Here is a 24988-nt window from a genome sequence, read left to right as displayed (position 1 = left end):
TGGACTTCACAACCTCCAGAACTGTGAGAAATAAACTTCGCTTGTTTCTAGGCTACCTAGTTTGTGGTATTTCATTATAGCAGCCCAAATGGACTAAGTCAAAAGGCTACAAGCATGGTTCTCTTTGTAAGAAAAATAATTCTTCAGTCAGAATGCATATTAGAATTACCAGGGGTGAACTTTAAAAATCTGATGCCCAGAACCTAACCCAAAACCAATTCAAACAGAAATCTGGGAATGTGGGTGGTGCCCAATGTTTGTATTAAAAAAAAATCTATTCCTCAGGTGATTCTCAATTGCAACAAGGAGTAAGAACCACTTCTCTTTAGAAAACAGACCTGCAAATAGTGAAATATTCATAGATGTAGACAATACAAAAGTCACACCTACAGCTATTTTAACCAGTTCACTTTTGTCAATCTGTAAGCGCTGAGAGATGGTAGTGGTGCAATCAGAAATCAGGGATGGTAGCAAAGTGCTATAAATTTTAGCTTTGCAACCAGCAGGCAAGCTGGTTCTTCAGTGCTGGCACATCTTTACTTGTCTCTATAAAGAAATACAGTAATTTCAATTTATTGAGTGGATTTCTTCTAGAGGAGACCCTCTTACTAGTTCATAAACCATTAGTGGTTAAAACATTATGGACCATCCACTGATTATTTGTAGCCTTCCTCACCACACACACACTTTGCAGGATAAAAATTTTTTTTTTCGCTAGTTTTAAGATTTCAACAAGGCATTTAAGTGCTTTATGCATATCTTTCCAGAAAGAAAAGCATAACTCTATGCTTTTGATCAAGAGACTCCATGGATCATGAGAAGACCATGAGTGTCTGCCAGGGCTCTGTGGGTCGTGCTTTAAGATGCCCTTTGGACTTCAGCATCTTCATGCATCGAGTGAATCAATGGAACCTTCTGACTACATTAAGCTCATGTTCTGTGATTCTTTGATTCACTTTTTGAGCAGACCCAGCCAAGTTGGAGACTCCCTTTATTTATAATAGATTAAACTCTTTACCTTCTTCACCTCCCTTCCCGCACCATGGAGCAGGGTGAACGTTTGCTAAGAAAACGTGAAACGTTCCTAGCGAGGGGACTTTTGTGGACACAGATTCTGAAACTTCAGTTGTGTTGCTGTCCAGGAGGTTGTTTTTCTTTGTGGGGTATAGAAGGAGAGAAGAGAAAAAAAGATCTTTAAATATGTCAGAACTAACCATAAAATAATTGGGCTTACAGTCTAATCTAGTCATGCTTTTGTTTATTCACCTCATAGAAAAGTCTCTTAAGAATGCATTTGACCACAATATAATAATAATAATAACAATAATAATACTATAACATACATGGTGAGAAACTTTTGAAAACAATAAAATGTTCACCCGAAATAATGCAGTGTTCATAGACATACAAACCCATTGGTCATGCACATTTGTGCCAGTTCTTTAACTATTGACTTACAATGACAAACCAAAAGCATGAAATATATTTTACAGAGGCCTAACAAGTGTTATCAGAAGCTTCACATTTGAGTAATTTACTATATCAGTTCACATTTTATTATAAAATTCACATTGTTTTATTGTTTTCTTTTGTAATTCATTGGAACATGACATTCCTGCTTAATGGAGGCAGGAGGCTTTCTCTTTAAAGTCAGTAGTTTGGGAATACTCAGAAGAAACATCTGTGAGCAAATGTAGTGTTGCTTTTTAAACTGAAGCCACAATTTTAATAGAACCCAGTTATAACCCAACTCATGCCTACACAGATCTGGATAGAACATGGGTAAAAACCATATCCTGTTGCCCCCTACCCCTATCAAACTCTACAAAAGTAAAAGCTCAGTAAAAACCATTTAGTTTCTAATGTGAGAAGCCTGTTTCCAAAACGGGTTCATAAAGGCGTTGGTGCAGCGTTAGTAACTCAGACAGGGAAAAGGGCAGGCTCTCTGAAGAAAATGTTTCTGACATCGTCACTGGTGAGGGGGCCGTATGTCTCTCTTAAGCAATGCTCAGGTTATATAGTGCACAATACAAAACATTACAAGAAAAGTCGCAACTCTTAGGCAGAGTTTTCTACACAAATTTAACACCACCATTGGCAGGCAATGTTAGATATATAAATTAATAACTTACAAAACATTACATTATATACATTAAGTAATAAATACACGGTTATAAACAGAAATGGAGGTGTTAGTGCGGAAGGCAGTGCAAGAGAAAGAGAGCAGCATTAATTTGAAAACGGTGACATTGGGTGGGAGGACGAAGGGAGGAGGAGGGAACAGGATGGGGGCTGGGCCCTCCCAGCAGGGGCTCAGGACACAAAACAGGGCTGACTGCCTAATTAAGCTGAATTTTACACAGACTGTTACTATGAATAACACAACTACCCCTTCCTACCCCTTAGTTTATGCAACTTTATTCTGTTTACAGCAAAAAAAAAAAAAAAAAAAGAAGAACTCTAGAGGAGAAAAATGTGTTCGAAGCAAGCCAACAGGGATCCGTTAGAAGGGCCACTGTGGGGTCGGATGGGACAACAGGGAAGGGAAGCAGAATGCCGTTAGAAGCGTGTCCTTTCTATTTGCAAAAGTGACTGTAGTACAGTGAAAGATATTGCCCGAGAAAGAAGGAAGACTATTCTCTTTCCTTTTTTTTTCCCCCCCAGAAAGAATCAAAAAAGTTTATGTCAATTCTGAATACTTAACCTGTGTAGAAGTTGGTACTAAACTCTAGGTATTCAACAGGCATTTTAAAGACATGAAAATGTTTTACAAAAAAGGCACACAGGTTGGCAGACAAGAGGACAGGTGAGCAGATTTATAATGAAGTTATTCGTCAGTCAGTTCAGTCACCAGAAGGGACTCTTGAAACTTAGTGCAGAAAAATCTCTCAGTTTTGTGTCTTCCATTGTCAACCCATTTAGTCATGATCTGAACTTGGCCTCCAGTACCACACAAAGCTTGAGCTCTCAACTACTCTTGCAAGCAAGACAGGTCAACCGTGGAATTTCCTGAGCTGCTATTTGCTTCACGGTCTTGCATTCTGGCTCCAAACTCAAGTAACTGGAAAAGCCTTTTGGCCTTGTCTTGGGCAGGCCTTGGCCCCCGTGATGGGCCGGCCCTACCACACAGCTGGCATGCTTTTCAAGGGTGGAATGTTCATCTCTACACAGAGAGGGAGATTATGTGTCAATTGGGGACTTGTCTTCTGTCGCAGTGTCAACATCAGTCTCTCCCAGGGAATCCCTGTTTTCAGGGCTGATCACACAAAGTGTCTTTGTGCTGCTGAAATAGTTGTGGCCCTCTCCCTCTTTATCAGGACCCTCAGAATCCTCCTCTTCGAGGGTCAGTTCAAATTGAAACTTCTCCATCAGACCCTGGCAGTCTCTGTTCTGTTCATCCAGTGGTGGGGAGGGACTCTGGGGTATCATGCTCTGATACCAGTTCCTGTTATCTTCTAATGTGTCCAGAATATCCTGGGCATCAGGCTGCACCAGATCCGCCCAGGTCTCCCACAGTGGATGGACAATGTAGTCAATGAAACCAACCTGCAGAAAAATAAAAGTTACACGCCTGTTATTGTCACGGGCCCTTGAAAATCAAACAAGCTGTCCTGATTTCCATGCAAAGAAAAAGCAACAACACAGGTGAGATCAATAATGGATTACCTTATTTGAGCACATATTATATGCTACATCGTGAGCTGGATATAAGTCACTGCCCTTAACCATGCAAAGTAGGTATTGTTATTCACCACTTACAAAGGAGAAAATGAGAACTCATTGAGATGAAATATCTTGTCCAAGGTCACAGAGCTAGTAAGTGGTGGAGCTGGGACTCAGTCCCAGCTTTGTCTGATTCCAAAGGCTGCGTTCGCAACTGCTTTTCCCTCTATGTGTGCCAGATAAGAAGTGTGATTGTAACACTGGCTGGGAATGACTTTGTCATTACTTGGATTCTGTGAGTCATTCTCTGAAGAAGGAAGCCCCAGGTCTAATGATTTCTGACTCAACATTCTTTCCTCGATAACTTTAAAATATGTCGCTGTTCCAAAATGAAGGGGAGTTAGCCCTTGACTACTCTGAATTCTCAAGTCCTGTAGGATGGTTTTGGTTTGTAGATAAGTTTAGTAAAATATCTGAAAATACTTTAAGCTCCTAAACAAACAATATCCCCTCTGTGGACGAGTCTGTAATTGTTTTAGATCCATGGAGCACAGTCATTTCCATCAGGAGAAAGAAGGGAAAATAAAAACAATTAAGCAGTTCCTTTGCTAGGGATCCTGTGAATAAATATGAGGCTTATGGCTCTGTTATGGTTTACACAGGGGCTATGCATCCTGCATGAGCTGGCTCTGTGGCCTTATGCTGACCTCTTCTCTGTCGGACAAACAGGAAACAGTGGGGGCGGGGGGCAGGTAGAGAGAAATAATAGGCAGTAGTTGAATGAGGGAATGGAATTCCCCTGTCATGGTCCCTGGAGCTGGAGAGATGCTGGGTCAGGATCCAGGGGTAGATGAGCAACAGCAACTTCAATCCATCCATGGGATATTCTATAGCTATCTTTCCACACTACCAGAAACTCTCCTCATTAACCTTCTGGTGTTTGGCCTGCCATTTAATATATCACAGTGGCACCATATCAAAGAAGCTTAGTTGCATGTGTCTTTTAGAGTCTTTTATATCTTTATCTATCACCTATCAGTCTGTCTCTATCATCTATCTACCTATTTATCCATCCATCACCTCACTTCTCTCTGGTGCTTCCCTAGCCTTCAGACACAGGATTCACACCAAAGTCAGGGCATTTCTGATCTGCCTCGGTTACAAGAACTCGACTGTGGATGATTCAGATATTTCTCTTGCTTCCACCCACTCCTTTTTCCCCTCTTTTACTTCTTTATGTGTGTTTAATGGATTTCAGAGATTATGTTCAAAGTGCTTTCCAAGGTTCTGAAAAAAACAAGCTCAAGGCAATGGAGAAAATTCAATCAGCTAAACACAGTGCGGTCATTTTCTTTCTTCATTTATTTTGCTTCTGCTAAATACTCGACACATTTTTTGAACAGTGGCTTCCAGTTGCTTATTTCCTAGGCCCTGGCATGAGAGAACTCCATAAATCCCAAGAGCACCTAGTCAGAGACTTTCTTGCCAGACGACTCAAACAACACTCCCTAGAGCCAGTCTGTGGGAAACAGCAGAGTGGACTACGGTGTCATGGTAACAGGGCAACCTGTCTATGGAGAGGGAGAGTCAAGTGCTTTGTTAGAGGGCAGGTGGGTCACTAAGATGCTGGTGAACTGGACCAAGAGGACAGCTTCTTCCACTGACACATTAGGGAAATACCTGCTGTGTCTATCTCACAAGGTTATTTGGAGGTTTAAATAGAATAGTGTATGGGAAAATGTGTGGGAACTCACACAGAACACCATATAAATATAAAACACCACTGTGGTTACTAACAAAGCATTATTCCAATGTACTAGTTAATTACTCTAATTAAGACTTTAGGGTTTTTGAAATGGCCCTGATAACTTAATGTTATCATGCATTTTTACAGCGTGTTAGACTTTTAGAGTGCTTTCACAAATGTGGGACTCATGTGATTGGGTTTCCTTAAGGAGCAACAAAATAATAATTGCAAAGGAACTATATATTGATATTACAAGTACATATACATTTGGGGGTAGCAGGTAGTGGGGAAAGAAGATAAACACTGACAAAAAGCACTCTGAATGCTTTTGTGATAAAGACCTTGGACAGCTTATAGACCCATTGTCAATCATGACCACCTGGCTTATTTGTGGTCCTGAAAGAAATAACATTTCAGCAGGCCTGGAGCCGTTCTAGGGATATTGATACTTTCTAGTGCTACACACTCTGCAACTCAAGGTACCTGGGTGCATTTCTGCCTCCCCCTGCCTCCAGTTATCCCCAGTACCCAGCATACAGGGAATTTTCAGCTTTGGACACAACCAGAAGACATCAGCATGTTTTCAGACGTGTAGATGGAATCTTGGAAGGGGACACAGGAGAAGGCGTTGACTATAAGGTAGAAGAATGTGTAGGAATGAGAGTCATCCTGTTGGTGATGCTTGATGATAGGGTTCGGAAAACAAGGATGAAAGCAGAGCTCCTAGACAAAGGTGAGCTAGGAGAAATCTAGGGAGATGAGATGGAGGGGACAGCAGCATTCACTTCAATCAGCTGGAATTGCTAAGGTCACAGACAACTATTTATAAAGTGTTTGAGGACACGTATCTAAACATTGACGGGTTTCTGATAACTGTTTTATCTCCACTGTGAAACTGAGTGTGATGGAGAAGGCAAATAGGCCATGCGTATAATAGAACTAAATGGATATTTGCTTCCTTACAATTTCATATATGTATATACATTGTTAAAAGAAAGGAACTAGATAGAAATCTCCAGTTCTCCAATGGGAAGAAACTTTAAAAACTCATACTAGATACCTGGGATTTTTCCACAGAAGCTGTGTGCTTATCACACATCGGGCTAATCTCCATTCCCCTCTCCCGCTCTTTGTCTCCCTGCTGGAAAAATTCCTCCATGATGCGGTCTGTCCATTGCCGATACAATTCCAAGGACTTGGTGGGGTTGCTCAGATCTGCACAGTGTACCATGTTTCGAAGGACCTGAAATCATCAAGGTTTGGAAATCCCATAAAATTAGGTATAAATCTACCAGAACATTTCATCCCTCTTGTACTAGTACACTTGGTACCAAACCCAAGAACATTTTACTTGCATTACACTTATGATGTGCCCACCAAAAAGCAGTATGACACTGGTGCTGGCAAGAGTTGTTTATCATTATAGGAGCCCCAAAAGGGAAAATGTGTGTCTTTTTAGATGGACAGCCATTGAATTTAAAACTGGAAGAGACATTAAGGGTCAAATGCTGCCATGGTTTCCTTTTCTCAGTTTGGAAAAAATGCAAAGAATTACTCAAAGTAGATCTCTTCATATTTTCCACTTGTGGAAAAAGGAGACCAGCTGATGGCAATTTGTGTAATCAAAACAAACCTAACAAACTTCAAGTCAATGGGATTTATATCCAAAGATGAACTTTTGAGACCAGGAGTCACGTATGCCCTATTGCAAATAGATTGTGCCATTTATTTTTAGAACTAAGCAGTTCAGTAAATAGGATTATGCTTTTCCTCATAAATTGGAGGATAAACTTGAATGTCCATTTTCTTTAATTTTTTCTTAAAATAAGTCAAGGCTGGACTAGTAACCTAAGACACGCAACTAACTAAACTTAAGTTTATTTTCATTTTTTAATTGTTGTTTGGTTTAGTTTGGTTTGGCTTTGTGTTAAACCAAAGGCTTTCATCAAATACCTGTATACGGTCAGTATAGTTGTCCAGAAGAAGAACACCTGAGCTTGTAACTTTCTTGGTTTCTACCATTGTCTTCAGGTCGGCCAGCAGGCTCATATGTTTGGACATATCAGTTGCTAACACCTGGGAGACAATGAGAATGAAACTCTCAATCAACTCAGTTTATCAGAGAGAGTGGTGTTTCTCCTCCCAGGAAGGTGAAAGCTAAGTGAGGAATGTAGAGAGGGCGTCTTACCATGTCGATAACCATTTTCCTGAGTGTCTGGCGCTGCTTCTTGGTAAGATTCTGGAAGATGTCACAATGTTCTTCCTGCAGCAGTTTGAAACCCACGGCAAGGTGATGGTTTTCCAACACAGACTCATCATTATACATCAAAGCAAGCTCTGAATCTGATAAACAAGGAGAAATGATGACTTCATAAAAAGGGGTACGATTGTAGAACAAGGCAAAAAAAACCAATGTACCCCATACCTAGACTGTTCAGATATTCTGATGATAAAATATGACAAGGACTCTTGTATACCAAGTAGCTCCAACATTTTCATAAAACCATCAGCATTTGATTTACGTTATGTTAATTATGATCACAATAGGATAACCAATATTCTCAGAAGAAAAAGTCCTTAGATTTTCATCATCTGGAAATAGTGCATTAACTGAAAGAATTCATGCATTTTCATTAGCATTGATGCTAAATAGTTTGAGCATGAAAAAAGCTTTGAGTATGCCTTGGGATTCTAAGTCTGGACCATTCCTGAAGGTCACTGAGGTCATATTCCCTACTGCCGACCAATCCATAATCAAACCTATGCACTTGGAAGAGAGTGTGTGGGACTCTGAATAATCCTTCCTCCTGAACTGTGGAAACTCATTCTAGTACTTTCTTTGGAGACTTATTTCTGTTTGGAGGTTCTCAGGCTCAGATTCAACATTCAAGCCTGCTTCCTCAGTAGAGAGGGACATTACAGGGTCACTATGCTCTGCATGGGAGCCCTGTATAACTGAAAATTATGATCACACTATTCCCAAGTCCTTCCTTATCCTAACTGGATAATTCCACATCTGTTACTCTTTCCTCACATATCATATTTTCCAAACATTGAGTACTTTTTACGGCTCCCCTCTGACCCTTTCCAAGCTCTCATGCAGATCAAAAATTATGTTGCCAGACTGGACACAGTATCCAGGAAAGGCCTGACCACTCTAAATGGAATGGAACGATTACCTCATTATTACTCTTATTATTATCCTAGTGAAAACATTAGGAGGAAAAAAATTAAGCAGTGAATCATACAGCTATCTTGAATGATAGTTCTGCTAGTGAACTCACTTGTGTTGATGAGAAACTGATTGGAGACTCCAGGATGATCAACGTCATGGATAGCAGCTGCAAAAATGGCGGCCAGAATTTCCAAATCTGTGAAGACAGCCTGCAGAGCAAGATGAATGCATTTAACCCCATGTCCTGTTTGCCTCTCCTGATTATTCAGTTTTATATTAAAGTATCCCATTTCATTCTCAGTGGAAGAAGGATTGTTTGTTGATTTATATAATATCTCAATATACTAATTTAGTGAAATGTAAATTCTATCCATCATCATAATGTCTCATGTGAAAAGGATGATGGCTGGACCCTGTGCCTACATCAAGCCTACAGGAAAGTAATAGCAGAATGCTCATGTTGAGTGATCGGGTGGTACCTGATGTTTGCTTCTAGATAAGTGGTATGGCAGAATGGTGCTTATATAACACAAGCACATACAAGTTGAAGAACTTAAGTCAAATGGCTCTGCTCTGAGATAGAACAATCTCATATGTTTTCAGGTTGAGTAACTTAGAGAACAAAGGCCTAATTCCAGGCTTAGAAGACTTGTGATAAATTGTTTTCCAAAGCTAAATTTGTAGTGTGGTCAGAAACTTTCATATACTCATTCATTCAATATCTATCCACTAAATATTTACTATGGGAAGGTTGGAGAACATTTTTAAAGAAATGAAACCTAATACCCCATTGCTGAATACTTCTCCTTGTCATGTTTCAAAGCCTCCTCTGCCCCACTTGTACATAGTGATTTAAAACTTGTAATTATTTAGGTATATATTCCTTCTGGCTAAAATGTCTTTCTCTGGATGAAATGTTTTTCCTCATCCTCTGTGTTTACTTAAATCTTCTGATCTTTCAAATGCCAGCTCAGTTTCCACTTCTCCCATGAAGACCAATCTAATTACTCAAGGACACACTGAGCTCTCCCTTCTCTAAACATCTGTGGCTCTTGTGGTCAGCTTTTGGCCACACAATAGATACCCTATCAACAACAGTGGATAGTTGATAAAGTGTTTACTTTGTGATACTTCTCCAAAACAAAAAAATAATACTGAGTCTTTCCTCCACAGGGATAAAACTCCTAAGCTCCATTTCACTTTCCCAAGTCTTCATGGATTTCTTTTCTTAAAAAAATATGGCACTGAAGCAATAGAATTGTGGTCAGTTCAATCTTTCTTTACTTTCCAAACTGAACTGGCAAAGGTGTAGTTGGAGAGGGGGTGGCTAGTCCCTTCCTGCAGTGAGCCTGCACATTTTGGAAGCACCTGACCACCAGTGCCATATGTCAAGGAAGAACATGGCCTTCTGGGTACACTGGTAGTACAAATGCTTTAATCTGGTAATATTGTAAATATGCATAAGTAAAATGTCTAGCAAAATGGAACAATGTCCCCCTTTGCTTCAGCATTATTAATTCCTCAGTTCTAGAGTTCCAGTTACTTTTTCTTCAACCCATACAATCAGTTTTATGAATTCTTAGGAGATTAAGCCTATGAATGCTTATTTCTAAAAGGAAGTATATAGAACATTTTATTATTTTATTTCTGTACTATACTTCACAGTGCCTGGTATGGTGCAGGTAGTTCAAATCAGTACATGCATAACGAGGATATATATTATATATCAGATGCTGAAGTAGATACTTATTCGATACCAAAGATACAATGAAAAATAAAGTATTCTTTTAATTTTCTTATAATTAAATAATTTTTCATTGTAAGAGATGGAAAGGGAAGGTTACTCTAATATTAGAAAGCAAAGTACAGAAACCATCCATTTTTATTAGTAAACCAATTGATAGATGCTATACATAATAAAGAAGCAGTTCAAGTACATTCAGTCATCTAATTACATTATTTCTGTAAACGTATTACATGTTGTATGGAAATTTTTAAAGAGGGTGGGCAGGTATTCAAAACAGATCATAACCACTCACATCTAATGCTGGAGTAGAAAGAAGAACATGGGTTGACTGGGCTACATCAGCAGCGTGCAGGCTGTTATGATAGGCCACATCGGAATGGTAATGGTCTTCTAAAGTCATCATGTAGGTCACAAATGTATCCGATGAAATTTTGAATGTCTTTAGGAGGTCTCTTTCCTGTGTAGTAAAGTGGATTAGAAAATAAATAAGTGGATGTCCAAAAGTAAAGAAAAGCCAAATCAGAAAAGTAAACTGGAATGGAAAAAAATCATAAAGAGCCATCCAACTGGATAATTAACATTCTTTCCTGTTTACTCACCTGGAATATGGCATACATGATGCATGTTAGGGGCCTATTGTGTGAATATCCAGCCACATTGAAGATGTTAAGGCCCCATTTGTTCAAGTCTTCCAGCTCCTGTAATCAAAAGGAGATGAACTTAGGAATAAGGACAATTTTGTTAGCATGCCTCATTATTTTTATTTATTATTTAGATAATGGCCAGCTAAGTCTTTACAGTGTCTATTTAGGATGCTTTAATTACATGAAAATCTGAAAATGGAACAGCTTAGGAGGTTGGGTACCCTCTTCATTCTAGTTACAAGTTGCTACATATTTTTTCAGAAAAGGGAGAGGGTTTGTGTATTTATGAATTTTGTTGTTGACCTCTATTTTTCAGAGTCAGTTCTCAACCAATGTTGCATTCAGAGGTAACGACAGCTGCAAGTGATGTGAGAGCATTCTGGCCCCCTATATAACCAGTGGCCCATTAGTGACAGCTAGAAGATAATCTCAGTGAAACTCCTCTGCTCTTTGCTTTTTATCACTAAGGGCCAGGTCAAGGAGACTCAGCTCCGAATGTGTATAAATCAACCCTAATTGAATGTAAAAGGTCATGAAGAATGCCAGTCACGTATTATAAGTAGAGCTACTGGGCCACAAATGGACCTTGAAGAAATATTCAATGGAGCGTTGTGGGATTCTTCCAAGATTATCTGACTAAAGGGCAATGTATTCCATTATTAATTATTGCCCAGAGTAAGGGATCTGGGCTCTCTCCCGAGGTTTGGTCCAATGTGTAATCAACCTTACTCTAACGACGTCCTTCAGAAGGCCCTGCTGAATGTCTGTTTGCTCATAGTAAGATCATCTCATATTCTCACAAGGCTGGGAGGACCTCAGCAGTCACTTTGGATGCCTCCTAAAGGATGTATCAATTCTTTCTGTGCCTTCCTCCACTACTGGGGTTTGGGCTCAAGAGTCAGTGCTGGCAAACTCTCTCATTTCTTCCCCAGCTCTGCCAGTCAGTACAGGTTTTCCCACTGGTCCTCAGTCTACAGTCTCTGAAATGTCCTCTGGGACAATGCCGTCCTGCCTTCTGACCTCCCTTGCATTCTCCCAGTATGCCTTCAGTAGGACTCTCTTAGGAGAAACTGCCCATTTACAAATACAACTTAGGATAAAAAAGGGTACATTGGTATAAAAAAGGGTCTTTAATTAGGTACCCATCAATACACAGAAAGGCTCCCCCAGCCACCTCCTTATCATATAGCTTAACATAAAGCAAAAGCAATCACTACTATTTTCTGGTTGGTAGTTTCAGGCATCTGCCTGCTGAAAAGCAGACAGCTACATGCGCACACCCTCAGCTCATACATACCTTGGCCAGATGATCTTCATTTTCTGTGTTGACTCCAAAGCGTGAGATGCTTGTATTGTTTAAGCTTGAACTATGCATCAGTTTCTTCACTCCACTTATCTGTGTCATGAGCTGTTGCTTTTTCTTTTTCTCTCTGTCTTTCTGGGTAGGAGATGGAATCTCCACATCATTCTGCTTGTCTGCAACAAAGAGATATTTTTCAGCCCATGTGTGCCAATTGCAATATCCAAAGCAACTTCTCATGATCTGTAATGGATTTTGCATCTTATAAAGGACTGTCACACATTATCTCACATGATCAGCAGGACAATCTACCTGTGAGGTAGATGGAGAAAATAGGAAATTTTTTTAATCCATTTTATTGCTAAGCAAACTGAGGCCCAGAGGAAGCTAAAAAACTTGTCAAGGAAGTGGCAGAGGTAGGACTCAATCCCAAATCTTCTGTTTACAGTATAATTTAGAAGAATTAAACTTCCACATTTTCAAGGTAGGGCATCAATATTAGTACATAAAAATTTATAAGTAAATAACTTCTATGTTTGCATAATAGAAAAGGTTCATACAACCAATCCCAGGTTAATAAAAACAGGGTTTATGTTCTGCTCATTTTACTACATTTGTATTAATTTTTTAATTTAAAAAATCCATATAACTTCAGCTAAATATAAATTATAACTTCAGTTTAGATCAGCAGTATGTATGTTAGAGAAATAAATGGTTATAATCTTCAAATAATTACTTTAAAGCCTTGGCTTATTACCATTTGAAATTTAGAGAAAAACTATAACTTCAGTTTTAGTCCATGTCTTGTGTTTATCAATTCTACTAATAAATAATAACAATGCCTCTCATTTGTAACAGACATAAGACTTAGTAAAATATTTACTTATTGAACATTTATGATCATCTCATTTAACTTAAAAAATATTCTGCTACAACAAGGTAATAGCAGAATTAGAATTAGTGAAAAAAACATCTACCTGCTCAAAGAAGTTATTTCCTCTAGATCACACTATTAAAAATATCAGCAAATATTCCATTTCACTTCATAGGGGGATGTATCCTGAGTGCTTGTGAAAAATGCATTAACTCTTTCAGGCCACGTATATGCCTGTGAGTGCAGTGTGAGGCATTAATTTATTAAATTGCTTAACAGCTACTTGACTGAAATAAATGACACCCTGTGGCTGCAAGAGTTAATGCAGCTCTCAAAAATTCCTACATACATCTCTGCTCACTTGAAAATTAGTACAGAGACAAGTTCTCCATTTGAAAATGACGTTTCCAGATGGCATGCTGGGATCTAGACTATTTGCTTTCAACTCTTGTAAATGATGGCATTGTCACAGCTCTCCCCAGAGACCTGCTCACATGGCCCTGAGGACAACTCATCAAAACAAAGCAAGTGCAGGGAGACAGGCAGTCACCAAGTCCACCTCAAAACCTGGCTGCGGGCTGGAGCAAAGGTGTTCTCTATCCCTAGCATCCCAGTGTTGTTCGCGGAGCCCACAAGCTCTTAGACTCATTGGTCTGGGGCTTTTGATTAGGGAGGAATTTTAGTGGTCATCTCAATTAGTTTAGGGGTTTCCAACCTGGCTCAGCATCAAAAGCACCCAGGGTACTTTCATAAAACACAGATTTAGGAGCCCCACCCTGTCCTACTGAATCAGTATTTTTAACAAAAGCTCCCCTAGTGACACTGATAATCAGAGCCAGCTGTGGCAACCAATATTAATCCCACATTTTCCCTTTTCAGATGAAGTCAGCATCTTGCCCAAGCTCAAAGAGCAATTTGTTCCACAGATATTCATTTTGTAGTTACTTTGGTCCATACACAGTGATTTAATAGCATAGCACCCCTTGAGTTTCCTGTTAAAAATTTATTTCCAGTCTCACAATCTCTGGCAGAAAAACTATATATTATATAGTTTTTGAAATTACTTTCCTCCTTGTCACTTCACTCCTAATAATTACTACTTTTTACTCAAATGAAAGGCCGCCATAGCCCTGCCATTCCCAATCACCATACTTGACCATTTTTCATATCTGGTTAAAGAGGCTGTTAGATTTTCCCATGCCGCTGCAGACATAAAATCCTCCAGTGGGACTGGCAGCTTTTTCTCTGTGTTTAATTAAAGATTCCCTGCAACAGCCAGTAATTGAGCTGAACCACTACTGTGTTTGGAACATTACAATAAAGAAGAAAGCCATTATTCACAGAGGGTGCCAGTTTGACATTAATGGGTATTTCCCTATGTAGGCATTGGAACAACTGCTAGGTTGCCCTACTCTGATTTCCTCTGTTAAGTGCTTAGCCAGTGCAATGCAGAAATAACCTGAAACACAGACTCAACACAATAAACAATGAATTTACATTCACACATGGTTAGAATACAGTGGGGAAACAATGGACCAGCATAAAAGAAACAAAAAACAGATGCAAAGAAATGATCATATTAAAACTCCATGAAGGGTATAATTTGAGGTGCTTTTCTTGCTAGATTGCAGCATTTATTATGCAAAATTCCTAAGTAGTTTTCTTCCCTATGTCTTGCAAATGCTATGTTCCAGCTTTAGAGCCAGTAAGGTAGGGGATTTAAAACGATGATTTTTCTCTGTATAAACATGAATTAAATTGTAGTGTCACATCTTCATATCTTGCTTTCTCTGTCTTCCCTCCCTGCCAGTCCTGCTTTACTTCCTTTTGTACAAGAAACCTGGTATAATTATATTTATCATATAATAGCTCCAGTAAGTGCCTGCATTGGTTAATGGTCTCTTGCCCGCCTTTTTGCTTGTCTATCTGGAGATCGTCCTTTCAGATGGAAATAGCACAAGTTTCACAGATCCTTGCACCAAGAGATTCCCTCTTTGGATGATACATTTTAACATTTACTAACTCTCACTGAGATATTGCTTTGCAAGTTTGACTTAAATAACCAAGGTCTTCTCATTTTGTATTCACTGGGAAGGTTGCTGAGCTCTGACGAGAGCCCTTTAAATTGCTGGAAACTGTTACTGAAAGTATTTTATTTTTAAGTCCAATAATCCTGATTCCTAAAGACTTTTCTCCAAAAGCTTACCTATATTACTTAAATGCCCTGAAATATGATTTTCTTCTATATGTCCTGAGTTCCTAATGGCTTTCTCTCCTAATTAAAGAAGTGACAAGGTCTTTAAGTCTAGGAGTCAAGATAGCAGTCTCAGTTCTGGCTCAGGAACATACACTGAGTGATCTTGGTCAAGGTACTCTGCTGTTCTGAGACTCAGCTTTACTCTGTAAAATGAGGGAGTTGGACTACGAGGCCATTAAGGTCCCTTGTGGATCTGAAAGTTCATGAAGAAAGCTTCATTCACGGTCCTCCAGAAATATTCACCACGATCACACGGTGGGACTGAGCCCCATGTCTTGCATTTGCAAAGTGAAGACAAGCTTTGTTTGTTCATCTGTTTACTTTTTGAGATTGTCACGTTGAAAGCCTACAGTTCATTACAGAAAATCCAGGTTGCCGGGTATGTCTTAGCAAAATTGATAAACTCAGTCCATATCAGAGTCATAGAATGTTAGAGTTGGAAGGAACCTGGGATATCATCTATTCACTGCTCCCATTTTACAGATGAGGCAACTGATGCATCTTTTATTTATATGAGAGATTTTTTCTCTTTATATTTTTCTCAAGAATATTTAAGATTTTAATCTGTTTAGTCTGTTAAGGGTCTACCTCACGTGCGCACGTGCGCACACACACATACTACCCTCCTAATGCTGGGTCTGTAAGGACTGAGATTCTATCAACCTTCCTCAACAACTTGTTCTTGATAATTTAATTTTTGGATTATATTAATAAGAAGCCAAATGATTGGTTTTCCTCAAGAGATGTGCCAAATAGCACCTGGAATATTCAAAAGAGTGTTGACATTTGCCTGCTCTTGAGATAGACAATGTTGAGACTTAGAGCCCATCTTTATTATGTTATCAGCTTTCTTGCTTGATAGCCTATGATGATAACAAGAAAGAGTAATTAGTATACTAAACTATTCTTGTTGTTCTTGGCAAGCAGAGAGTGAGTGAGAGAGGCTACAGGTTTAAGACTATTTTGGAGCAGTCTTGGATGATTAGGGTTCAGGGATTGCAGGCAGCTTTCCTCTAGTCTGGAGAGCCTCTGCTGAGAAGCCAGATATGTCCTGGTATTTTAAAATGCAATGTTTATGAAAACAAAACTGAGATCTTAGACTTACTGATTTTTACGCTTCTCTCCCACAGTCATTAACCTGGAAAATGTCCCTCAAACAGTCCCCAGCTTATGAAAAATAATTGAGTGTTGCACAGAATGGAGTATATCTGAAACGGACAGTGGAAGATGCCTATCTTCAAAGAAATAAAGGGGGAATGATGGAGAAGAAAAGGATCAGTCTATAATGCTTTCTCAATTAGATTCTAACTACTTCTTGGATCTAGGATATATGAAAAATTCTTCTCCTTTGTCTCTGACAAAGATTGCCTCAACTGCGGCAGGAGAAAACCAGGTGCCGCAGACACCCACATACTGGAAACAGTCAGAGAAGCACTTGTTAATTGCGATGATGTCCATCGGCTGCACAGTAATAGTGTGACCTCTGTACTAGGCTGCTCAAAGACTGCTCTGCCCATAGCAGGAACTGCTTTGCTATTAAAGAAACAGGATTGATTTTTAAAAATAAAACCAGAAGAGTTGTTTGTTCCAATAAGGCATTGAGGCAAATGCTCATTGGCTTATTAGTGATTTGAAGCCAGGCCAAAAAAGAAAGGAGGTGTGATGTCCAGCTGTAAGAATGGGTCATTTCCCTGCAAAGGGGAGTTCTGTAAACAAGGATAATTCAGCAGTAGTAACTGAAAGTCAACAGAATCAGAATGTAAATGCTACCCTTTCACTCTGAAGTACAGACTTGCAGACTCTGTAGGCCTTATTAAAGAAAAATATAGGTTTGTTATGCAATAAAATGGCTTCTGCATGAGATCAGAAATCCCTAGTAATCAGATAGAATGCATGACAGTAGCTGAGGACCACTGATGTAAGCATTTTCTGCCACTGTCATGTGTGAAATACTAGCAGTGTGACAACCAAGCATAATAGATAAAGCATCAGATTGTGAAGATAACAATGTTGCTTAGGGAGGACCAGATCTTTCAGAGATGTGAAGATCTGCTCCCCCCCACCCCCCCTCCACACACACCCCATTTGTCTTAAAGAAACAATTTAGCAAAGCAATAGTCAGATTTCCAAAGCTTATTCTCATGGGTCAAATCATGATACAGTAATTCTCCAACCACATCCCTTACAAAGCACCTCAGAGCAGACCTTTTGCTCAAAGCCCATTTATTGGAAGAATTAAAGAACACAATGTCAGGGGAGCCAATGGTGTTGTCTCTAGGGTTTGGATAATTGGAACCCACCCCCACCCCTTCTTGGGTCTTTGGCAGAGATGGAAATGGATGGGTAAATACGGGGTGACCTGAGATCCATATAAATACAATTAGCCCATAATAACCCTCTGTCTTTGGTGGGTTCTTTTATTTATTTATTTTTTAAACAAGACCTTCCTGCTTATTTGTTTCACCTTAAAGGTTGTCCTTAGTTTGTTATTTTCAATGGATTTCTTTTTCTGTGACTTAACCTCATTCCTAACTCACACAGGGATGTCCCTGAGGGGTGCAGAGAATAATCTAGGCTGAAAAATCTCACTCATAGAATTAGTTTCCCATTGAAACAGTTATGGAACAAGTTAATATCTTACCTAAGAAAGTATTTGAAATGTATTCAGACACCTGGTTCCCTGATCGGCTCATTTCTGAGAGATGTGTCAGCTCCCGGTTCAGCATTCTTTTGAACTGTTTTTGAAGAACGAAAATGTATTAATCACTAAAAAATAGCAGATTATCACTTTAGATATTTCCAGCTTTACTGTCTAAGAACCAAGGGCTTGGATGAGCAGATACCATTAGATAAATAATAGCGTTTCAACAAAATACAATACCACCTTAATGTGAAATGATTCCAGGGTCACCTTCAGAAAAAAGATGTTTTCTTATGATTTCTTAGAATTAACATCTGATTTCTTTTGAAGATGCAAACATAGGAAAAGTAAATTTAATAGAGATAATAGAGATAATTTTACTTGAAATGTAACTACATTTTAAAACACATTTATTGGAATTTAACATATAATTTGAGTTAATAACCAATACAGTGAGAGGAAAGTATATGTGAAAAGTTTAAGGGAAAATAAAGGAAAAAAAGAAGCATCCTTTAAACACAGAGCTGCATACAAAGAATAGGATTAAAATACAGCACAGTATATTTAAATCCAATGTATTATAACATGCCCTTATTTCACAATGAGCAGCCTCCACGGGCTAAGTGACAACACAAATTAAATCACTACAGATGTTTTCTACTTCACAGAAAACATACAGATGTAAATATTTCACATTCTATCAAAGACACACAACAGAGTCAAATTAACCCACCTTGATGTAACCCCAAGATACAGATAACAAATAGTTTGCCTCAGGCATTTTGGAGTGCTCTCCTTGCCACAATCCACAAATCCTTTGGAAAGAATCACAGTTCTGAGAGAGCAATCCCACAAGGATCAGGAAAGCCTTGCAGATTCGTGGTAAAATAATAAAAACTTATAAAAGACAAAGCCTCCAAAATTTAGGGCATTTGCTAATCCAAACAAAGCCCATCTTCGCACTGCATTCTTACAAGAAGCCTTTTCTCCCTGCTTCTTTCCTGGCAGAGAGAGTAATGAGATCAGGAATTGCACGAAGGAGCAAGAGCCTGTCCAAATGTATTCAGCTGGCTGGTTTGCAGCACTTATGAATTATGAATAGTCCTGGTGGCCGAAGGGGTTTCCACTCTACATTAGTCGTGCTCAGCTGAACTGTGCAAGGAAGGAGCAATTCTTTTTTCCTGAGGGGTTGCCAGACTGGGAAACACAGCCATGTTTTTAAAAGGAGAAGATTAAAATGGAGGAAGCCCCATGAATATTTAAGTAAATCTGAAGTCAATACCCTCCCCCATGTCAATTAGGTATTCTTAACCCTCTCTCCACTGCAGGGACCAGTACTGGGTGCAGGCAGCCTCTGCACAGAGCTCAGCCACTCTAACGGTTTCAAAGTGATGACACGTCTGGTTACTTTACTTTCTGAACATTAAAAGACATTGGAAAAGGGCTAGAATTGTGGCTGTTTTCAGAATAGGCTTTCAGAATGCAAGAATTCTTTTTAAACTAGCCTTTTGGAAGATTCTTTTGCACACCAATGGTGGACCTTCTTTCACAATGAAACAAATCAGAATAGAATTCATTTATTTCATTTTAATAGTACTTAATATGCAGAACGTACTTCTCTACACTTCATCAGCTCATTAATATGCATATTAGATTGCTTTCAACCAATGAATTAAACACACTTAACCTTTCAATCCAGAATCTAGAGTGTGTTAGGAAACACAGGCTGCCCTTTGCTGCATGAATGGTGAATTCTTTGCATTATGAATGACTATGCTGTTTGGATACTTAGTGTTTTATCTTCTGATTCATGTTAGAAATGTTTAGGAGTTAAATTAATTTTTATCTCATTTTAGCAATAGAGGGTGTGTTGGGAAAGTCATTCCTTTTGTTTAGGCTCCATCACACTCTTTCCTCATCAGCATTAGAGAGGAGACAAGCAAGAGGAAAGTCTAAGGCCCAGGCCTGCGCTACCCAGGGGATTCCTTACCCAGGCCTGTCCCACTCCCTTCCTTCTCCCTCTTCTCTATTACCCCGCCCCTGGCCTCCCAGGAGTGGCAAAGTACCAAGGCAGCAGCCCCCACATGCGCTAAGCCCTCTTTCCCGTGAGGCATTCCCCTTTCAAATGAGCATCCTGCAGTGACAATGGCTTCACTTCAAGCATCCAAGTCCCTGTCATGCCACTGCCTGTTCCCAGGAGACCAAGCCTTTGGAGGTGAAGCCAGTGCAAGTCAGTACTGCTGCCTGCTGGCTAACCGCACTGTGCATTGTCCTCTAAGAAGCACAACCTTCCTCTTTCTGGGGAACCCTGCTTACATATTGTGTGTTTTCTCAAGACACATTATGTTAGTAACAGTAACCAGGGAACTCTGAATCAATCATCTCAGCTACTTATTGAACTTCTGGGCAATTTTGAACTTCAGGTCAATCATAGAAGTTCCCAGTTATTTGTTTTTTAAGACATAAAGGCTCAGTTATAATGGCCTCTCATTTTCAGTTAGGCACTTCCACTGAAGACAAAAGCTGGAAAAGACAGGTTTCTATGCTCTGATTGGTTAGCTGCATTTTGGCAAAAGAGCAAACTACACTTGGAGCATTGTAAAAATACCTTGTAAAAGACATAGAGACAGATGATTTCTTTAATTATGTCTCTGCCCCAAACTTAGCCAAATGTAACATTCAAACAATCACCCTACTTTTGGTTGCTTTGGTCTCTGAAATATTTAGGAAGATTTTTTGAGTCAATCAGGTTTGTGCTAGTTCAATAATACCCTTTTATCATGTATTTGATAAATATTTGCTGAACACCTAAAATTTGCGAGGCAAGGACTAAAGATACAGCAGTGGGAAAAATTTAAAAAAATAAAGTTTTTTATGCCCTTAATGTTGATTAAACTTTCATCTTACTAGAAATAGATGTATGAGGGTATGTTAGTTAATAACAACAGTGACCAGCCTGGAGAGGGTGGGGCCAGTTCTTTATTAGCCATTTTTGTCCCTCAGCTAAGACTATGGGAACAAGTAGAAATTCAGTCATAAAAGGTTAGAAGAGACTTTTCACCTTACTTTCTGTCTTTTGCTTCCCACTGCCATAGGACCCTGTTGGGATACACTGTCATTTAGTACCAAGGTGGAAGCATGGAAGTGGCTCTCAGCTAGAGGGCTGGGAATAAACCAAGTTCCTCACCTTTCTGGCATACTTGCAGGAGTAAATTATGAAAGTCCTAACAGGTGAGTATCACCTCCTTCCTTCTCACAAAATTAGTTCTCCTATGAGTCACTTTACAAAGGGTATGACAATGCCACCAAAAAGCAAAGTCATCTTAAGGCAACCTTAACACATCCAACATGATGATATACGCTCATGGGGTTCCTCGGTGTCAGAAATCAGCCCAGGCCTTTAAATGAGGCACAGCAGCAACTGTTGGTTTCCTCCTGCAGGGAGGGCCCAGCCACACTGACTTAGGCAATCACTGCTCTCATCAAACAGCATTTATGAAGGACCCACTTATGTTGGGCTCTGGACAAACTAAGGAAGGCAGACATGGCCTTCAAGGAGCAGGCAGGAGTATCTTTTCCATCTGTAAATTCAGAGGACAGTTAGTATGATTAGTGCCATCTGTGATGAGACACATAGAGGAATGAAATAGCTATGAATTGTATTCAAAGGTAAGGCTGAGGAGACAGCTGGGAGTTTGGCAGAGTTGGGTTTTCAGTGTCTAAAACTCCCATGTGGGAGCTGGTTCTCTTGAGCCACCAATAGACATGATGCAGCAGACTAACCCTGACTTTCATTCTCGGCTCTTACTAACAGTCTTGTGAAGTCACTTCATCTCTCATGTGTAAAATGAAAATAATGAATGGTTTTAGGATCTCAGTCTCTCAGCCTGTCAGCCTGAACCTGTCATGGTTCTGTGATAAATTTAGTGACAGCCTCCTACAGTCTGGACACATTACTTACTAGCAACCAGTATTTCCCAGAAAACAAAATTCTCTCAACACTACTGGGAAAAACAACCCAAACTGGAAATGCTTCAGTCTATACGAATAAGTCACTGACAAAGGAAGAGAAGTATTTATCATCCTTCTAGAGTTTTATATTCTAAGATTCTTGTAGTTTCCCTGTCTGCTTATCAAGTCGGGTGTTCAGTCCAGACAGGAAGGTAAAATAGTCCCTGAATGAAACTGTTTCCTGAAGAGTTTCAGAATTAAAAAAGCAATGGACATTATTTACTTTACCAAATGCAGTAAAGAACTCCCCAAACAGAAGCACACTATTTTAAAGATAAATGTGTCTCCACTGCCTAATGAACACAGATCCTATTTTTCTGTTAAGAATCTGCCTTCACAAGAAGACCTTGTTAAAGCCTACCTAAAAATAATGTCCCCAGAGGAAACGGCCAAAGCCCCTTTCAACACAGACAAGCAAAGTTTGTGAATGAACCCTTAGTATCACAAATTCCTCCAATGCTTCCTTCAGTTTATGCCCAACACTACATTTGTGAACACTGCTAGAAACTGCAGCTATTTTTTTAACAGAGAAAAATATATCTTCCTCTATATAAATGGTTTGATATTGCTTTCCTGGAATATATTTTCCCTACAAAATCACATGTGAATTTTTTTGAATAGGCTACTGTAAATAGTAGGAAGTTTTTTAACATATATACAATAGAAAAAGCTGAAATTCAATTACACTTTATGTGAACACTTTGTTTTTATGGCTTCAATTTTTCTTTAGCTTCAATGCTATGCCCAGGGAATATTTTCTTTGGAGTCAGTTTCTTCTGAAATGATGGCCCACTTCATCATTTTTCTGTAATTCTCATCAGAGGACTAGTTTGAGCTTTGTGCGAAGATCCACAGGCAAGCTATGAGCTCCATAGGTAATAAGTTCTTAGTTAAATTAATTGCACAGGAAAGGTGAACTAGAATGGTCTCCAGGATTCATCCCAGTTCTAAAACTTGGTGATTTTACATTTCTAAGAATAAAACCATCCAGAAGAGTAATAATACAGGGGGCTGGTATCCAACACACGAAAAGGCTACTTTTAAGACTAATCTGGGCTTGGTAGGAGATGACCTGGAAATCACTTAGGAGTGAATATTTAGTGATCAAAAATATTCTTTAGCCTATTAAAGGCCAATTACACAGGCATTTTCATTGATAACCTCATGATGAAGTCAGTAGGTGAAAACTGTGTGGATGAAGAAATAGGTGCCACAGAGAGGAAGAGGGCCCCAGTCGTTCCCCCTGTGGGTGGCCAGCTACGCAGAAGCCCATCTGTGAGGCAGGCGCCTTATTGTGTGGGATCTTCCTGTTTTTGCAGCATGAAACAACTGCCGAAGCCATTAAAGTCACAATGACTTTATGAGGGACTGAATTTTGACTCATATTTTACACTTTGTTAGTCATAACTTAATAAGAATTCCCAGGCAGCAGGAGAGTGAAGAGGCTGAAAATCTCTCCTCAGAATGTTAGTAGTGACAGGATGAAGTTTAAACCGTGGTGGCACAATTTAGTGAGAGATGAAATAAAGAGGCTTGTCTCTTAGTTCTCACACTAATTAGTTGTGTGATCTTGGGTAAAATGAATAAACTTATGGGGCTCGGGATGTTTTAGCTGTGGGCACAGTTTCTTTAGTTGTAAAATGGCTGATTTCTAAGGTTCCTTCTGATTTCAAAACACTGCCTCTTCCCTACCACTAATTTTACATGGGAAGAAATGAAGGCTCAGAGAAGTGAAGGGTTCTAATTCTTAAGCACCTACCACTTCCCTTTGCAGAATCTGACTTAAACTAAAAACACTGATACAGAATATTTTTCTTTAAAACCCTTTATCAAATTCACAACTTGCACAATTCTTAACATTTCAGATTATCTGACATTGTGAATCTCATTTCTTGTCTGCTTTTTGTCTTTCCCTATCTGTTTATCATCTTTTTGAAATATGATGTCCAGTTTCTTTAATGTGTATTTGTTTCATTCGAAAGGCAAATGAAATTGAATTGAGTGGGTTGGTCACAGGGTTAAGGAAGGAATAACATGCCATTTTCCATCAATATCTCCTAAACTAGAAACTATAGTTCCAGCATCCTAGCAAACAAGTTCTGCTGTATAAATAACTGGAGTGAACCCCTGGCACACCAGGGAATACAGTTACATCATTCTACCTGTCTATGTGTCAAATCAGAGAGAAACTTATTTAAATGAATTGAGTGATTCTCTTTTTAACCACCCAATAATGCAGTAATTCCCAATAAATATGTAATCAAAAGCAAGCATGAAGATCTACCATAATTCTGCAGCAAAACATTGGTATTTGTGATGAAGCTAAAATCAAATGTATTCTACTTGCTGGTTAGATGTCAAGTATCTGTTCAAGTGACATTTTAAAAGTCTAAGTAGGGACAAATAGGTGCTTTCATATAAAGAATTGAAAAAAGATAAAAAAAATTTATATATAACTGCTCTACAACTTGAGACTAAGTCCTGAACAGTTTTCAAAATTATTAGGTACTTCTTCCTACCTATTTATCTATTGTCTTTGTAGCTGTCTTCGTTTTTTTTAGAATTTCTGAAAACTTTTCTAGAGAAGATATGGCATACATTATTGGGACACTAAAAAAACTGACCTCTCCTAACTCAAAGTTATTCCCATAAGAATATTTAGAAAAATTTCTCATGATCTAACATTCCCCTAACTCTGAAAATTGCCGCCATGACACAACTAAATAGACAAAGACACTCTACTTACATCCAGACTTATATTTTCACTATGCATTTTTAACTATATATATGTACATACACACTCACATACTATATATATAACATATATACATATATAGATATATGATATACATATATGTTATACATATAAATATATGTATATTATATATATGTTTCCACATATGTAGGGCTGCCAGATTTAGTAAATAAA

General features: G+C 39.0%; 1 protein-coding gene across 3 annotated transcripts in view; it reads right to left on the bottom strand.

Moving 5' to 3' along the window:
- Positions 1-1241: 1241 nt before the first annotated feature.
- PDE4B (phosphodiesterase 4B) overlaps positions 1242-24988 on the bottom strand; it is a 431325-nt gene continuing 407578 nt past the window's right edge. For all 3 annotated transcript variants that reach the window (XM_036911326.2, XM_036911327.2, XM_036911328.2), the window contains 9 exons: positions 18049-18142; positions 12274-12452; positions 10932-11030; positions 10625-10789; positions 8695-8794; positions 7599-7753; positions 7364-7486; positions 6471-6653; positions 1242-3546 (listed from right to left, as the gene is read on the bottom strand). In XM_036911326.2, the coding sequence (XP_036767221.2) occupies positions 3181-3546; positions 6471-6653; positions 7364-7486; positions 7599-7753; positions 8695-8794; positions 10625-10789; positions 10932-11030; positions 12274-12452; positions 18049-18142 (1464 nt within the window). In that variant the 3' untranslated portion in view covers positions 1242-3180. The remainder of the gene's footprint in view (positions 3547-6470; positions 6654-7363; positions 7487-7598; positions 7754-8694; positions 8795-10624; positions 10790-10931; positions 11031-12273; positions 12453-18048; positions 18143-24988) is intronic.

The sequence above is a fragment of the Manis pentadactyla genome, chromosome 4, assembly GCF_030020395.1.
Source record: "Manis pentadactyla isolate mManPen7 chromosome 4, mManPen7.hap1, whole genome shotgun sequence".
NCBI classification, from domain to species: Eukaryota; Metazoa; Chordata; class Mammalia; order Pholidota; family Manidae; genus Manis; species Manis pentadactyla.
This window is presented reverse-complemented; position numbering and strand designations above follow the sequence as displayed.